Source organism: Budorcas taxicolor, chromosome 23 (genome assembly GCF_023091745.1).
Source record: "Budorcas taxicolor isolate Tak-1 chromosome 23, Takin1.1, whole genome shotgun sequence".
In the NCBI taxonomy this organism is placed as follows: Eukaryota; Metazoa; Chordata; class Mammalia; order Artiodactyla; family Bovidae; genus Budorcas; species Budorcas taxicolor.
This window is the reverse complement of record NC_068932.1, coordinates 45,883,650-45,901,211: the sequence shown is the minus strand read 5'-3', so window position 1 is coordinate 45,901,211 and position 17,562 is coordinate 45,883,650. Positions and strand designations below refer to the sequence as shown.

General features: G+C 48.3%; 2 protein-coding genes across 6 annotated transcripts in view; one reads left to right on the top strand and one right to left on the bottom strand.

Annotated features, from left to right (window-relative positions):
* Positions 1 to 17,562, bottom strand: part of DOCK1 (dedicator of cytokinesis 1) — a 563,137-nt gene that overhangs the window by 297,087 nt on the left and 248,488 nt on the right. The gene's annotated exons all lie outside the window — the stretch shown is intronic.
* INSYN2A (inhibitory synaptic factor 2A) overlaps positions 5,880 to 17,562 on the top strand; it is a 38,519-nt gene continuing 26,836 nt past the window's right edge. The window contains exon 1 of the mRNA XM_052661104.1: positions 5,880 to 7,072. Coding sequence (XP_052517064.1) covers positions 5,880 to 7,072 — 1,193 coding nt within the window. The remainder of the gene's footprint in view (positions 7,073 to 17,562) is intronic.

Genomic DNA, 17,562 nt, shown 5'->3' with positions numbered 1-17,562 from the left:
CAATTCAGGGACTTTCTTTCTGAGCGAGTCTATCTATACATACTGCATTCTTTTTCCTCTTAAGAAATACTTTACCTGCTTCACTCCTTCCCAGCTCTGTGGGAATTCTTTTCCGCAAAGCCAAAGGACCAGGGTCCTTGCCACTGACCGCTGGTCTAGTGGTTAGGATCTGGCCTAAATCTCTGCCTGGGAGCCCAAGTCAGGGCAGGCCGAGCCCACCCGAGATCAGATACACATACACACACATGAATACCATCAGGATTTTGAAATTCATTTTCTTTCTTTATCCAAGGCTTCTTCCAAACAATAAAAGATGACCTTTGGGAGACTGCTTGTACCCAAATCTAATCATTTCTGGGTTTTCCTTATTCGATCCAAGTGTTTCTAGTTTGCAGAGGCCTGATCCCCTCATGCTGCCTAAGGTGTGGACCGAGTTTGCTCTTTTTTTTTTTTTTAACTGGCAAACAACATAAGGACACTGCAGGTCCTGCACCCAAACCAGAAGAAAGAAGGGGAAAAAAAAAACCTCCCCAAATGCACCATCTCAGTGCCACGGCGACAACCAATTTTGGTTACTTTCTTCCAGTACAATTTGGTAGATGGCTTTCTTTCACTTGACATTATTTCACAAGTGTTTTCCTCCAATACTAAATAATCTTTATAATTATCATTTTAATGGCCGCACTGAGTGAATGTATACCATAATTTACTTAACCATTTACCTATTGTTAGGCATTTAGTTGCTTCCATCTTTCACTCCTTTAAGCTGGAATGAACATTTTTATATAAGCTATTAATTTAAAGCGGCAGGCAGAGATGACTCTCCATCACTAATCTAAAAATACAGGGTTTATATATTTACAACTCACATTTGATTATGAAATTTAATTTGAGGGTAATTATGACATTTATATTCCAAGCAGCTCCTCGACATCGCGCACTCCCCGAGCCAGCCAGGCACAGCCATGACTTGCCGTTTTTACCTCAAGACAGCACAGTCTAGTGAATTCTAAAACACAATTTTCTTACGAAAAATAAACTTTCCGAACTCCTTCAGCTTTAGAGCCAGTAGTTTAACTCTGACAATCCATGGTTCTCCGAGACGACCTGGACGAGGCAAGCCACTGTTGAAAACGGCATTTTGGCATCACAATCAATCCAGAACTCAAGGCAGCCCTGGCTGAGTCTGCTGCAGGACTGCCTATGCTGCTGGGGCCTACGTGGTGGTGCCCCAAGCAACCTGTACCCAGATCCTTTGTGGCAGACAGGCCAAGGAAAGGGCCTGCCCTGAGTTCCAGCTGTCTGATGCTTCCTGTGGTTTCCCATGGGTCATTTCGGGTTACAGATTTCCCCAGGCAGGGGACTTAAAGGGATGTACTGGCAGTGTGATTCTGAGCAAGGTCCGGAGAAAAAAAAAAATCAAGTGCCTCAGTTTCTCTATTTCCAGCTTGAGGATAACAATAGTGCCATCGCTGTGAGGATGTCATGAGATCAGGGAGAAGATCAAAGTGAACTGCGTGGGGTAGGGCGGGCCTTGGTTTAGGACCCAGACACCGGGGACGTACAGACTGAATGTTGAGGCCACACTGTAAGGCGTACATGAACAGATGCATGACGGAACAATGAAAAATAAGCATGCCAGGAAGTCCCACTCGTCTCCTGGACTCTCATCGAGAGAACAACCAGTTTTCTTGCATGACACAATCGTTTTCTTTTTCTTTAAATTTTATCGAAATATAGTTGATTTAGAATGCTGTGTTAATTTCAGTTGTACAACAAAGTGACTCAGTTATACATTTGTATTTTTTCATATGATTTTTCAGTTCAGTTCACTCACTCAGTCGTGTCCGACTCTTTGTGACTCCATGGACTGCCGCACAACAGGCCTCTCTGTCCATCACCAACTCCCAGAGTTTACCCAGACTCATGTCCATTGAGTTGGTGAGGCCCTCCAAGCATCTCATCCTTTGTCGTCCCCTTCTCCTCCTGCCCTCAATCCCTCCCAGCATCAGGGTCTTTTCTAATGAGTCAGCTCGTTGCATGAGGTGGCCAAAGTATTGGAGTTTCAGCTTCAACATCAGCTTTCCAATGAACACCCAGGACTGATCTCCTTGCAGTCCAAGGGACTCTCAAGAGTCTTCTCCAACACCACAGTTCAAGAGCATCAATTCTTCGGCGCTCAGCTTTCTTCACAGTCCAAGTCTCACATCCATACATGGCTACTGGAAAACCCATAGCCTTGACTATGTTTTTTAATTATGCTTTATCACAGGATATTGAAGATACTGGGCTTCCTAGGTGGCACAGTGGTGAAGAATCTGCCTGCCAATGCAGGAGCACAAGAGATGCATTTGATCCCTAGGTTGGGAAGATCCCCAGGAGTAGGAAATGGCAACTCACTCCGGTATTCTTACCTGGAAAGTTCCACGGACAGAGGAGCCTGGTGGGCTGCAGTCCATGGGTCACAAAGAGTGGGACACGCCTGAGTGACTGAGCATACTCACTGTGCCACACAGTGTGACCTTGTTGTTTATCCATCCTATCATGATAGTTGCCTCTATTATTCCCAAACAGGAAACTTCCTTTGTAAAGCTTTAGAAAACACCATCAATAGAACTTATAAACTCATCTGAAGGCAAAATAAGTCACCTACAAAACTCCTTGGTATCTTTACTACTAGCAAGATTAGGAGAACTCTCTTAATATTACCTAAAAAAAAAAAGAAAGAAAGAAAGAAAAACCAACAACAAACTAAACTGATGAAAAAAATCTTATTTATCCCCATCATTTATACTAATAAGGAAATTATTTTCATATATTTTGCAACTCCCTGTAAAACAGAAAGGAGCTTAAGAATTTATTATTATTTTGCCACTGGCAATTAATTCTTCTGATTTGTTTTATTAGTTTGATGGTTGGGTCCAAGACCAGAATATCTTTCCACACCAGCAGACTGATGTAAAAAAATTATTTCAGTGCAGTTCTTGGCAAATCGTGATGATGAATAGCATGGTAGGACAAACTTATTCAGACACACATTTTTCAGTCGTGGCAGGGAAAAGGCTGAAAAATTCCTAGTAAATTGCTTTTTGTAAAAATGCTCTCTCTTTCAAATATTCCCTAGTATGAAGGTCTTCTGCAGGATGATGGTACAATACATTCTGACACACCTGGACAACTGAGGCTTTGGAGAACAAATCCAAGCTAAGAGCGAGGGTTAAGGCCTCACTTCCGTATTATCCCCACTGCCCGCATCCTCTCCCTCACACAAGGCCCCTTGTGCGTATCTTTTTAACCTTATGGAATACGTATCTCTCAACTACACACACACACACACACACACACACACTCTCCCCCCTTATCAGGCATGCTCTCTCCCCATCACCCAGGATCTTGTTCAGTCTGTATCTCTGCCTTTTCCGTCTTTCCAAACTGCCTCATTTTTCAAGTTTCAAATGACTGACATCTCCAAATACCCCCAGTGCCCAGTAGGGCGCCAAAGACGAAAGAAGGCTTGTTCTCTGTCTTGCTCCTGACTCCCCCCGGATATGACTGTTTCAGATCAATTCTTTTGTCAGAGGACAGACAGCGGCCGTGGGATGAGGACTCACCTCCGTGTTGGCTGAGCTCCGAGCTACATCTTTTGCGGACTAGAGCCTCAGAGCTGGCACTGTGCATGCCTCCTGGGGAGGGGGGACACTGTGATGCCTTCCTGGTCTCTCACGTGGCTTTCCACCCCTGCCTTAGCTTCAGGACACACTCTAGCCACCCAAGGTTAAAGGTCTGATGCAGTGGTTCTCGAGAGGAGTCAGTTAGGCACGCCCAGGGCTACTCGTCTGGATACCATTCTGGCTATCACTTCAGAGTAGGAGCGCTGCTAATATTGAGAGAAGCCAAGATGCCGATGCATATTTTACGCGGCACAGGAGACCCCCCGACAAAGCCTCACCTGGCCCGTAACACCGAGAATGCCAGGGCTGGGAAACCTGATGTGACTGGAACCAAGCTCTGCAGGGATTACTTCTGATGTCCTCTAACATGATTACTGGCTCACTGTTCAAGGCATAATTGATGAAGTACTTGCATTTCTTCTCTAAGCCTTTCATTCAGTAACACTAGTGAAGTTTTGGACCACACCAGTGCCATGCCGGCCTGCAATGTCAACTTAACGGAGTCCCAGACTCTGAGTCGCGGGTTGGGGGAGGCCGATCTTTAACTCCCTCTTGGCCGAGGGCTCCGGGCTCCTCCCTGAAACACCAGCCCTGCTGTCCTACAGTTGTGACTCATGGACGTAGGGAAGTGGCCTCTCTGTTCACTGGACTCCTGAGGTATGAGAAACAACACAGACTCAAGGGGGCAGGTAGACCAGCATCCTGCCTACGTGTCTTGCTTGCTGGGTGACTATAAACAAGTGGCCTAACCTCTCTGAACTAGTTTCCTCCTTGCAACAGGATGAGTGGCACTGAAGGTATTAGGCATGACTCTCCTCTACCAGCAAGGCACGTGAAGACTGCACACCCCTGACTCCCAGAGCGGCGGTCACGTGATCACAGGGCCTATGGCATTTCACAGGAAGTGCCGTGGGAGGGTCCGTGAGGGTCCCTGGGTGGTGGGTGGGACGTGGCAGCCTGAGCCTGTCCTTGCATCGCTCTCACCGGCTCCTGTCTATAACCCCGCCTCTCTGGGCACCTCGCTTGGACACCAGGGCCCTCCACACCCCAGATTCCTCCCATCTGCTTTCTTCTTGAACACAGGGAGGGGAAAGAAGCAAACGCTAACTCACAAATGGCATACTTAACTGTATTTTCTTGCTTTCACTTCAGCCCGCAAGAAAGTCCTTCCATGTGTGATAAACAGCTGTGAATCTGCCTAATAAAGTGAAGGCATTTTACCCACTGGTATTCCCCCAGAGCAATCACTGGCCACCTGCATCTTTTTAGTTGCATTTAATAATTCAGCCCAAGATGAATCTGCATGATTAACATAAAGCCTTGTGATTTTATTTTCTTTCAGAATTTAAATCCTGAAACCACCACCATTGTGTTCATTTGCAGAGGTTGTGATCAAAACACAAAACTTGATTCTAGAAAGAATAATTTCTTTTTTTTTTTTAAGTATTTTCAAATACCCCTCTCCACAGAATCGAAGAAAAGAGTTGCTAACACAGACTTTGTAGAAACCAGGAAACCCATGCCCTCGCTATGGCTGATGTTAACCCATGAGGAGCAAGCCATACTGCCGAGACTGTTCGCTTAGCAGCCTCCCATAGACCAGCCCGGCCCCCATCACACGGCATCCAGAATGGCCGACATAAATAGATGTAGGTCAGTTCCTCATCGGAGGACCCTCCGCATTTATCTGATCAGGAGCTAGAATCGCCAAGACATCTTCAAGAGAAAATAGCAATCCTCTCGGATTCCAATAATAGATTAATCGGTAGCCCTCAAAAAAGTAGTAAAAGCCTAAACCAAGTAAGTTGCATTTTGAAAAACCATCTACCTGTGAAGTGGAGATGTGCGTGCAAAACAGCAATCTGCAAAAAAAAAAAGGCAGAAGAGGCCGAGTCATTGGGCTTCTTGATGAATATAGTAAAACAGGTTTGTCTAATGGGGAAACACGCCTTACTGTCAAAGGAAAAACGAGTGTATCCCACATGGAGAGGGAGGCAAGCTTTAATATCTGAGAAGCATTTCAAACTGTGCCTGCCAGGGATTCTCTGCCTGTCTGATTTTCCTTAACATAAAGGCCGACCTCACCTGTTTAAAAATAATTAGGGAGCAGGCATCCGTCATTCTGGCCCAAACCCTGCGCTGCCTGTGGTTTCCTGTGGGTTTCTGTTCCACTGACAAGGTCTGTTGTTGTATCCGCCTGCAGGAACCATGGTCAGTAAGGAACCCAGCAAATGCGTACTCACGACCTCCGCGAGTGAAGTGGAGCCTGCCGCCTGTCTGGCCCTGGAGATGAAATATGCCCTGGATCCCAACCGGCAGATTAAGAAGCGAAATAAAGCCCTGCAGGTGCGCTTTAAGGACATCTGCGAGGCTCAAAACGAGCAGAGGGACACTCAGCTCGCCTCGGGCCTGCAGGGTGACAAGCGGGAGGCCAGGCCCGCGTCCTGCCGGGCTGCCTACCGCAAGTACATGACCGTGCCGGCCCGGCGGTCCATCCCCAACGTCACCAAGAGCACGGGTGTACAGACCTCACCCGACCTCAAGAAGTGTTACCAGACTTTCCCTCTGGACCGCAAAAAGGGGACTCTCAAAAGCATCCCAGGCACCGAGGCCTTTAAAAGTCAGAACAACGGGTTGGTAATTGACGCGAAAGAGAAGAGCCAGGAAGGGCCGGGCGAGGAGGCCCAGCCGTGGGGCGCGGGCCGGGTGCAGAAGACCACCGCCTTGGTTTTCCACTCAGACGAACACGTGAATGCGCTGGGGCCGCCCACCGGGGTCAACTGCACGGAGCCGTGTAAAACCCCCGACCGGCACAGCTACCGCGATGCTCCGGTGCAGAACTCCATTCGGTCGTCCTCCCAGGAGCTGGAGTATCAGCTGCCCGGGAAAGCCAGGCAGGGCAGGGCGACCCGGGACACCGAGGAGCCGGCTCCATCGGCCCACCGGAGGGTGTTTAAGACCGAAGTGGCCACCGTGTACGCACCCGCCCCAGGCGCCAGGGCCCCCGCGCCGGCCTTGTCGAACTCCGCCCCCTCCAGCGAGTGGTCCCTCTGCCCCGCGGCCGACCTGGAGCGGAGAACAGCCGCGCAGGCCAGCGGGCTCCAGGCCCGGCCGGGCGCCGCCCCGGCCTGCTCGCCCCCGACGCAGTGCCTGTCCCCGGAATGTAGCGAAGAAGACGCCTCCCTGCAGACTCAGGCCCCCTCGGGGCAGGAGCGCCAGCCTTGTCCCCCGGCGCTCGCTGCAGATGAAGAATGCCAACAAATCGTGCCTCACACGGAAGTGGTCGACCTGAAAGCACAGCTTCAGATGATGGAGAACTTGATCAGTTCAAGCCAGGAAACCATCAAAGTGCTCTTGGGGGTCATTCAGGAGCTGGAGAAAGGAGAAGCCCACCGGGAAGGGTATGTATGTTCCCGCCGGTCTTACAACGCCCACTGCAGGCTCGCCACCCTCTGGGGGGTGGGGGTGGGGCCCACTGCCAGCCCCCAAAGCCCAGATCCCTAAATGAGACCAGAGCCAGCATTTCTGAGAACAGATTCAGGTCTGAGGACAGGTGGGAGGGGGCAAGTTCAAAGGGGCCCCAGGTTATTCTGTGATCCTAAAACTCATTCATCCTCACCTGCAAGGTTGACTTGTTGGCTAGCATTCATGGGCCTGGTCTGGACTTCAGTACATTTTGAATGAATGGATGGATCGTCCCTTTTTAGCTCTGGGGGCTAAAGGTTTATGATACTGATGAAGTACAATAGGTATGCCAGTCCAGAATATCTAATCTAACTAAGAAGTGACTTGCCTCTTAGTAATGGAAAAGAAATTCGGATGGCATTTTGAAAAGTAAATGCTGCCTCGCTTATGCTAAATAATTGGAAAAACACTGATATTCAGGACTATACCAGGTTTTATATTTTATACAACAGACAATATGGTTCCCCCCCCTTCTTACTTGGAGCTTACAGAAGCGATGTCCATTCATAGACAGATGCTATCTGTATATGATTAGGAGAGAGACGCCTTTCTCCTCGAGATGCCCTGTGTATCCAGATGGGCAGGAGAGAGAATGTTAACAGCCAGGACTGTCTGCCGCTGATAACAGATTGCTGAACTTTGTTTCCCATCTTTTGAACTTGAAATTGTGCAGCAGCGAATTTAACAACAAATGACCTAAAGATAGGACGTTAGTCTTGAGCCTCTTAGCTAGGAAGGCCAGGCCGTGTGCTAGGCTGATGGGAAACAGCCAGCACTGCTCTGCTCCTGTGCTTCTTGAAATAACGTTGTGGTTCATTGGCTTTGTCGAGATGGCCGATCAGCTCTTTCCCATTCCCCTGTGATGCTGTCTGGATTCTTCCAGCCTGTGTTTTGGAGGTGGCAACTGAGACGGTGCCCTCTGGCCTCATGTGATTAGCGGCCTTCACCCTGTGGGCCCCAGTCCCTGGTTAAGTGAGCTGGCAGCCAGGCCAGAATGATGCTAAGCCCAGAAATGCACTGTCAGGACAGCAAGCCACCCGGTGCACAGGATGGCTGTGACTGAGGTACATCGTGTTTGCATCTTGCAAACTAAGGGGAGGGAACAACCTCTATGTTCCAAGGTAGCAGAGGAGGCTTAAGGCCTGGCCCCAGAGCCAAGCTGCCTGATGTAGATAGCGCCCTTGGCATCTGACTTCATGCAGGTGGTCGACCTACAAAAGGAGTTGACGGTCAGTAATCTACCAGCCCCCACCACCCCCTGCCTGGTACGTCCTATGACCTAGCATTGTTTGCAGCTGACAGTATGAAGCAAAATGAGTTGCTAGCCAATTGTAAACTAATCTAACAGGAGATTAGTAGTAACCTACCATGACAGAAGGCTTTCAAAAGTCTTTGTTGAATTTTGGGTTTACATCTCCATTTTCATCCCATTTCAATCATTTGGACTTGAATAAATACACAGCCAAAAGCAACACAGTGCGGTGGGTCTATAAGGGATTTGTTGATCAGCAGAGCACATTCCCATAGAAACATTAAAAGCCCAGACAGGACCGATCACAGTCCTCGATACAGCTGCTAGTGATTTAAACCAGACAGCAAAACAGAAAGACACCAGCATCACCAAACGGGAAATAAAATTCAGCAAATGGTGTAAAACCAAATGTGCATCTAAATAGCATGCTTCTCACGGGTGTACATGCCAAAATAAAGCCCTGCACGGGTTGATCATCCACAAACACCTGTGCAGGGACAACTGTGTTCTAGATCGAGGCTCCTTCTATTAGAACAAGGGCGGAGAGTTGCTTGAAATCTGAGTTTTCTGAGGCTACATCAGTCTACCAAGTGGTGTTGAGTTTATTAAGACATGTCTAGATGGGAATTCTGGCTCTGAGGACTTGGGGCAAGGGCTTCGCCTCTGTGTCCCTCTTCTTCACCTGTCCTTGGAGCTCATCGCCTGTCCTGCAGATGGGAAGGGGAGCAGGTCAAGGGGTGCACGGAACCCAGGGCCAGGGGCCTCTGCATGGGTTCGCTTCTCATGGAGGCACGAGGGCTGCCTTGCTGGTTAGCAGGGCTGGGTTCTGAAAGCTGAGAAGGGAGCTACAGTCCACGTTTCTCCGATACCTATGCGCTCACTGTGATGAGCGCTCCTCTACAAGCTCCACACACAGGCCGGCCCCCAGCCAGGTAACTGCAAGCCCCGGGCTGCTCTGTGCCACACAGGTGCCATGGGTGGCTACTGAAATTCACCCTCAAATTAATTACAGTCGAAAATGCTTTAGTCACATCAGCAACCTCACAGGTGCCCAAGAGCCGCAGGTGGTAACCGACTCCTACATGAGACAGAATATTTTCATTATCATGAAAAGGCCTTGGCCCCAGTATCCCCAAAACAAGGTCCAGTGCCCAGCTCCTAACCTTTTGAGGAGTGGGCACCTTAGATCAAGGCAAAGGATGATCTGACTTAGAAATTAACCTCTAGTTCAGTTGTTTGCATGGGTCAAGTTACTGGTAGAAAGGCTGGACCGTATCGGGGTGAACTCCCACCTCCGTTCCTAATGCAGTAAGTCCCTACATAGGAAACCTACACGCTGCAAGCTTTCAGAGAAGTGAAGGTGCCCCTGTATGCCAGCTGTGGTTCTGTACTACTGGACAAGGTACTGTACTATAAGATTAATGTTTTATATTTTGTGTTTGCTTTTTATGTCTTATTTGTTGGGAAAGTATGATAAACCCATTACAGTCCAGTACTCTATAGCTGATTGTGTTAGTTGGGTACCTAGGCTAACTTTGTTGTACTTACGAACAAACTGGACTTATGAACACGCTCTCAGAACAGACCTGATTCACATGTAGGGGACTTACTCTAATCTTCATTTCCACCTCCCTCTCGAGCTCTCTGGATAACGGTGAGACAAGTGGTTTCACATTCCAAGGCCCATGTTGAAGGTGACCCCTCTAGTTCAATGCCCAGGGTCATTCATTCGCCCAAAATTTGAATTTCCGCCACTGTTTTCCATGTCAGAATATTGTAGGAGACAGCAGCCTCAAAGGCGGGCACACGAGAGCCACACTCCTCCATCTCCTTCTCAGGGGTCTGGGTGCAGGACAGAGGTGCTAGGGGATACTGATACATTTTTAACCACTGACTCTTGAGGGATGGGGGAGTAAGCTGCATTTGCTGATTTCCACGGTGTGAATGCTATGGTGGCCAGAATCAACCAGCTCACAAAATTCTGAAAATTTAACCTTCTGTTGCCCTGAGCCCTAGACCAATTCTCTGAAGGGTGTGCTCTGGACAGTCGCTTTAAAGGCGGAATTCACAGGACTCATTTCATGTACTCAATCTGAGCTGGAGAATAGGCATTTTGGTAGAATGAGGAATTCACGGGACTTACTTTATATACTCAACCTAAGCCAAGAAATGGTATCTTCTCGTTATACCTCATGATGGAAGACAGGACAACTTACTCTACTGTGTGTAGATGATTGCGCACTCATTATGCAACCTGACAAGGAGTCTTATGACCAAGTCAAAATACTGGGAAACACTCCAAGTCATCACCTGTAGAGGGTGATCAGAATCCGGGTTCAGTCCACTACACCCCCTCCCCCAAAATCAATGAGAAAGGACCTGCTCTGTAGAAAGCTGTATCTGCAGCTGGAGGAGTCTCAGTGAGGGCAGGAACGCTGCGTGCACTGCCAAGCTCACTGCTTTAAAACCAAGTGACACATTTTGCCCCCAAGTTGCCACAATATCATAGGCTTGACCCAGGCCCAGCGAGGCCTCAGGCTTGCTCTTGTGGGTGAAGTTAGGACCCAGCGAAGGAAGACAGCGTACGTTGAACTTGGCTTAGTGTGGCTGTGTGCAAATTATACTGAATGTCTAACCTGGATAGAACTTCTTTGCACTGTTGAGCTTGTTTATGCAAACTCACTATAGAGTTTAAACTGCATTACCAAGTTTGCCAGGCAAGCCGTTTATAACAGTTCTTCCTCTGTGCATAGAAATTTCTGTATCATGAACCAAGACCATTTTCAGTAGCTTCCAAATTACTTTTCAGAAGGGACTCTTTCATGACTCGTTTGATTATACAGATTTCTGAAAGGCCTCAGCAGAGAAAGTTTTCAATGTAGGCAAGTTAATCTCAGCGAGCTTCAATTCCATCTTCTATTAAACAGGGATGCTGGAAGCTTAAAGATGCTGTCCACAAAGGTCTCAGCAATAACCAACACACAGAGGTCACTAAGAAAGGGATCTATCCTAAGACACGCATTTCCGTGGGATGCATTCTGTAAGTGGGTAGATGTGCAAAAAGTGTTTGAAACCCTGCCTTTTTAGCCCCTTGTAGAACGTCTGGGCAATTCACGAAAACGGCTCCCTTTATGCAGTGCAGGCAGCCTTTGATCCCTCTATTTGCATGAATGCCAAGAATGATCCTGCTTATTTCAAAGCTCTCAGCATTACTCTTGTCTCTTCCTGGGAAGTTCAGGGTCACACAGATGATTTAAATGAGCCACAGATGTAGTCGCTGGAAGCTGAGAAGCAGGCAGAGGGGACACTGAGTTCAAACACCAGCAGATTCTTGTAACAGTCCTAATTCCCCAGGGCAGCTCCGGGCTGCTGGGCAGGTGACCCCAACCCAGGACTGTGGGGCCTTTGCCCTTGGCTCAGGTGCTGCACCCTCCCCAGGCACCTGGGTAGAGATGGCTGCTCACTGCTAACACGCTGGCACCCCACACACTTCATGTCTTGAGGGACTCATTGGCTGGTGACAACCTCATGGCATTCTGGTCTTTGGAGAAGACCTGCAAACAAGATGGGACCCTTGATCCCAGACAACCAGCGAGAAGGAAGGATCTGCTGTTGCCCAGAGTGTAACAGGCCCTTTCGTTGGTCGGGTCTCTCCTAGCATCCTGGTGGTTCAGCGGCAAAGAATCCACCTGCAGGACAGGAGATCCAGGTTCGATCCCTGGGTGGGAAAGGTCCCCTGGAGGAGGGCATGACAACCCACTCCAGCATTCTTACCTGGAGAATCCCATGGACAGAGGAGCCTGGCGAGCTACAGTCCATAGGGTTGCAAAGAGTCAGACACGACTGAATGAGCATTCCAGCATCAGCCAGGCGTCACCTGCCGGCTTAGGTGTGTGTGGAAGAGGGAGGAACAGCCGAACCAGGTCACACGGGCCCCTGAGATGTGACCAACAGGCAGACAGGAAACCCTGAAGCTCCAGGGGCTCTGTACTGACTCAGAGCAAATGTGGGGCCATCGTGTAAGAGGAGGAAATCTTAAATAAACAGGAAGCCCCAGGAGCCTGGTAGCCTGCATTGGTGGTGGTTTAGCTGCTCATCTGTGTCTGACTATTGCAACTCCACGGACTGGAGCCCGCCAGGCTCCTCTGTCCATGGGATTCTCCAGGCCACAATACTGGAGTGGGTTTCCACTTCCTTTTCCAGGGGATCTTCACAACCCAGGGATTGAACCTGGGTCTCCTGCTTTGGCAGGCAGATTCTTCATGGACTGAGGCACTCACCAGGGAAGCTGCAGCAAGGGTTCTAAATCCAGTGCTTCAGTCTCCCCCCGCTGGGAAGGGGGGGGGAGGTTTCTCCACGGCAGGGGTCCAGGGCACGCAGCGATAGGAAAACACGAGCCAAGGGAATCGCCCTGAGATCAGGGGCCTTTGAGAACACAGCTCTCGGTGGGTTTGCAGGCATAAGAGACAGGAATAAAGATCTGAGGGACGGTAGACCCGGCGTGGAACTCTGCAGTCACGTTTGTTGAACTTTGTTTTTCGTTTTAATCACTGAAAAGGTAGCACAGAATGGGTGCGGGTGCCTGCGCGATGTGTGCATGTAGAGCTCAGGCCCTGAGCCTACAGGATCTGTGCTTTTTAAGAGATTTCAGGGTCAGTTTCCAATGTAACAGACATCAGCAAAATTCTTCTGCAAAGGGGCAGATAGTATCTATTTAGGCTTTGAGGGCCATGTGGCCTCTGTTCAAATGATTCAGATCCACCACAACATCATGAGCACAGCCAGACACGGTACATACATGAACGAATACAGCCGTGGTTGCATGAAACGTCACAAAAGCAGGCGCAAGCTGGACATGGGGCATGGGCCAGTTTGCCAGCTCCTGCGACATGGTCTTGTAAATGTAGGGACCACAGTTCCTCGGCTAGAAACCAGGTTACCATAACGGGCGCAGGGCAAACTCAGAGGTGAGTGTCCTACAGACGGTGTACCATTCATTCACAGGTTCACAAGGCTTCTGTTAATAGCAAGAGTCCCCAAGTGTTGTTACTGTGCCAGCCGGGGGCCAGGGGTGTGGGGAGGTACACGTCAAAGAATGCAGGCCCTCCTCTGAAGAGTCCACAGGTCACTGACACCCGTCTGTACTAGCCTACACTTAACTGTTCACCAGCCCGTAAAACCGTCAGGATTCTGCTGGGGAACTCTGTGTGTGTGAGTGCACACACGTGTCTTATACACATACCTGTAATTTCTATGTATATACATACAAGACATAAAAAAGGCCTCCCTCTCCCACCAGCAGCAATAAGAGGTCATCTCAACACCCAGTCATATGATGTGAACTGCTTTCACCTAGATATCCATGCTAGATGGAGGGAAATTACATCCTGGCTTCACCTGTGTCCTTCTATTGACAAATCCCTCAGCATCAGGCAGTCTTCAGAGAGCCCTGTCGGGGGATGAGAAATCTCTCCGGATTTCCTCTCATTATCCATGCCAAAACAGAATAAATACTGCATCGCAATTACACAGGAAGCATAAGGGGGCAATTTAATTTCAGTCACAGCACAGAAAGAACCCACAGGAAAACCCAGCATCACCGCCGTAGCTAGGGAGCTGCCGGGGGTCACCGAGGTCCTGGTGGGAGGCGTGGGGGGCCCCATCTCAGAGCACAGGGGAAGTTGAGCACCTTAGGTGACCCTGTCTCAGGTTGGTTGTGCACCCTTCTAGGAGGAGACTGGGCTGCCTTTGCCCAGATGCACCCACGTAGCTGAGATGGAGGTCTTCCACCTGGTTAGCTGGAATGGCCACGGTTTCCAACAGGGGTGGGGGCGGGTGCCCTTGCGGTCCTGCCGAGGATCCTGGCAGACAGATGTCTCTGGACTGTCGAGAACTGTCCGGGCAGTGCGTCACAGAACAGAGTGCTGTGAGCTGCGGAGTGAGGCGGTGCTCAGCTCCGAGCTCAGAAGCAGAAAGGTCCTCCTCCAGCCGCCGTACTCCCGTCCCTTCCTGCTTCAACGGGATGGGCATGTCAGAGTTTCATTTGCTAATGTTCTCGATACATCAGTTTTGGTGTCTCTGCCCATTTCTTGCAACCCCCAGCATTTTAAAACACACCAGCCAGCAGACAGAGGTTCCCTCCTCCTGTGTTTTTGGCCAAGGTTACGCAGCCAGCCAGTCCTAAGCCGGAGACTTTGCACCCGTCCTCCCTGTGGTACCTGTGCTCAGGGATGGTTATTACTTTCTCTAGCCTCAGCTTCTGACTCTGAAAGAAGGCTAAGAACACCAGCCTCCTGAGCTTCCTGGAGACATTAAGTACCATACGGAGGACCAGGCCCTGAGCCTAGGGCTGTGTGTGCAAAGCCACGTCCTTCCAAGTTGTTCTGTTGCTGAGACACAGCCTTCCAGGTGCGAAAACGCAGGCGAGTGATCCAAGGGTGCAGGCGGGACACTTTCGAGAGATTCTTGCTTTCCTCTATGGGTGGGTTTCTTTCCAAGGATTAGTGGCAGGGCTGAGGATTACAGAAGGAAGAGATCAGTCTTTGTACTTGCTTTCAGAGAACTGTGCAGGCCAGGGTTACTTGGTTTCACGGACGAGACAGCTGACGTGGACTCAGGAACGTGGGCTTGTTCCCAGCTCAGCCCCGCCCCTGTGAGCCCCTCCGGACGAAGGCAGGATGGTCCACACGAGACGAGGGAGCCTAAGGGTCCTTTCTGATCTAAGAACGGATTCTCCAGAGATGCCCAAGAACTTCATGATTTCACAGGCAGTGCCGCAAAAGACACATACAAGTTGAGAGAGAGAGAGAGAAAGCAATACAACCCTCTGTGGCCGCTGGTTAACAAATGCATGTATGGTGGTCCCTCTGTTAGGGTCTTTCTTCCTGTCACTTCATCCATGCCGTGTCTCTCCCACTGCTACACATGCTGCAACCGGCCTCTGTTCTTCTAGCTCACAAGCCTTTGCATAGCTTTCAGGGAAACCTCCCTTTTTTTTCTAACTAACGGTTTTTATATACTTGTGATAAAATATTCAAGTTCCAGAGTCCAAGTATAAGTTATCATGCTTTATGATTCTGAAATAGAAGCACACATCGTATTCTCTTCTACCATTCTCTTTATTTGATCCACAGGGCTGTGCCGAGTCTTTTCTGTGGCTTAAATTTATATAACATTGGAAATACTATTTTTAAGTTCTTGAACAATAATAATCCTTTCCATCCTTAATATGAAAAGTGAAGCATATATATTTGTGAGGCTATAAAACAGTTTCCAAACTCTTGCTTTGCACTCATGTAGGTATCACACATACTTGAAAATACAATTTAAATAATCTTCCTGTGCAGAATCCCAAAAGAGATTTCAAATACCTCCCTAGCCTTTTAAGTTGGTAGGTGAATAAAAGCCTTGCCACTGAGGCACTAGGTAATTCAGACACCCCATTTGTAGGTAAAATGAGCAATTCAAGGAGTGACATGAACGTTTATGGAATTTATGGATTTGTGTCCCAGAATTTGGATTAAAAAAGAGAGAGAGAAATGAAATGCAAGTTCTACTTTTCAAATACTTTCTTTTTTTTTTTAATCCCATGCAATTTCTGCTAAGCTATGTAAAAATGGTTTGAGCTCTATTTCCCACTGTGCTCTGGGGGCCAGTTCCGCTGAAATGAGTGTCTCTGGGCAGAGCACCAACAAAGCTCATCCACTTTGACCACCTACAATATAGTGGCCATTCTGCATTGTCTCATTCAGCCTCCAAAATAGAACTGTAAGGTAGAAGTTGTTTTGACCAGGAAACTAAAGTCTGGATATGTCAGTAACATCCCCAAGGTCAAAAGACTGGAGGGAAGCAGTACAGACAGAACTCACCTCTAGAGCCCTCACACCCCAGTAGCGTCCTCCCCCTCCTCTGAAAATGGGAAACATGCGCGTGTGCACAGACTTGAAGGCGCTTTTGCGGTCCTGCAATTCTGAGTTCTTCCTTATACTTGAAAGGGTCAAGAGAGTCCCGAACTCAGACCCGGTAAGGTCCCTGAGAATGTATGTCCTGGAGAAAGCATACTTCTAACCCTGGAGGCAGCAGAGAGCACCTTGGAAACGATCCCGGTAATAAAGTATGGTTTTCAGGATTCCTAATCAGTAAGAGGAATCCCCTCCATGAGGTAGTTTCAGAAAAATCAAAGCCGTTGATCTAGCCGTCCAGGTACTGATCCATCCATGAGCAGTCTTCCCTGGGGAAGCCACTTCAAAGCTTTCCCATACCGCCTGTCACGTGAGTGGCTTGGTGAGTGACCACCTCGTGCCACCCAGGCTCTACTTTAACCAAATTTATGTCCAAATACATGTGAACAAACACTGAAAAAAAGTCCTCAATAAACCATAACAGCAAGCAAACATATTTTGAAAGCCATATTTGAGCAGACAATTATGAAAAATGAGTTCCTCTAGGTAAAGAAAGTCTAAACACGGGCATATTTTGACCAAACATGGAGTCAGATTCTTTTGCCAGTATCTCACTGGTTATAAGCACTAGACTATCTCCCCAGATAAAAGTCTCATAATTGGATATCAAGAATTTTATAAATGATGACACCAAAATTTAAAGATTTTAATCTCCAGCTGCAAGAGCTCTGAACCATTTGTTCAAAAAACAAGCACAATGTCAAGCCTCTGAAACAAAGCACAAAAGCTTCACGAAGAGGAAGTTCTGATTTAAGATTGTTAACTAATGTGCTCTAAAAAATACATCAAAAGAAATTACAGATCAAAGATAAAAGTTCTGCAGTTATTTACCGTCAGAGCCACTGTCCCATGCACATCATTAATGCTTTCAGACTAAAACCTCTGAAAGCGAGGTCAGTGACAGTACTAGAGCTGGAGGAAGACGGCATTCCAGGAGGAAAACCTGTTTTCATACGGTATACTCACATTCCTATTCTCATTCATGTTTGGTAGCCAGTGCCACCAAGATTCATTTTCATTAATTTTCAATAAATTATAGCTTTAGCTTTATCTCTCCTCCAGGAAATAAGTTAATCAACTCAGCTTCAACCTCAAAAAGTTTTTTTCTTTATTAATAGTTACTCCTGATGCCCTGCAGGGCCAGTGACATTTCTGTCGTTATTGTCATCATTTTGCAACTAGCGTCTCCTTGATTTCAGAAATATGTGAAAGA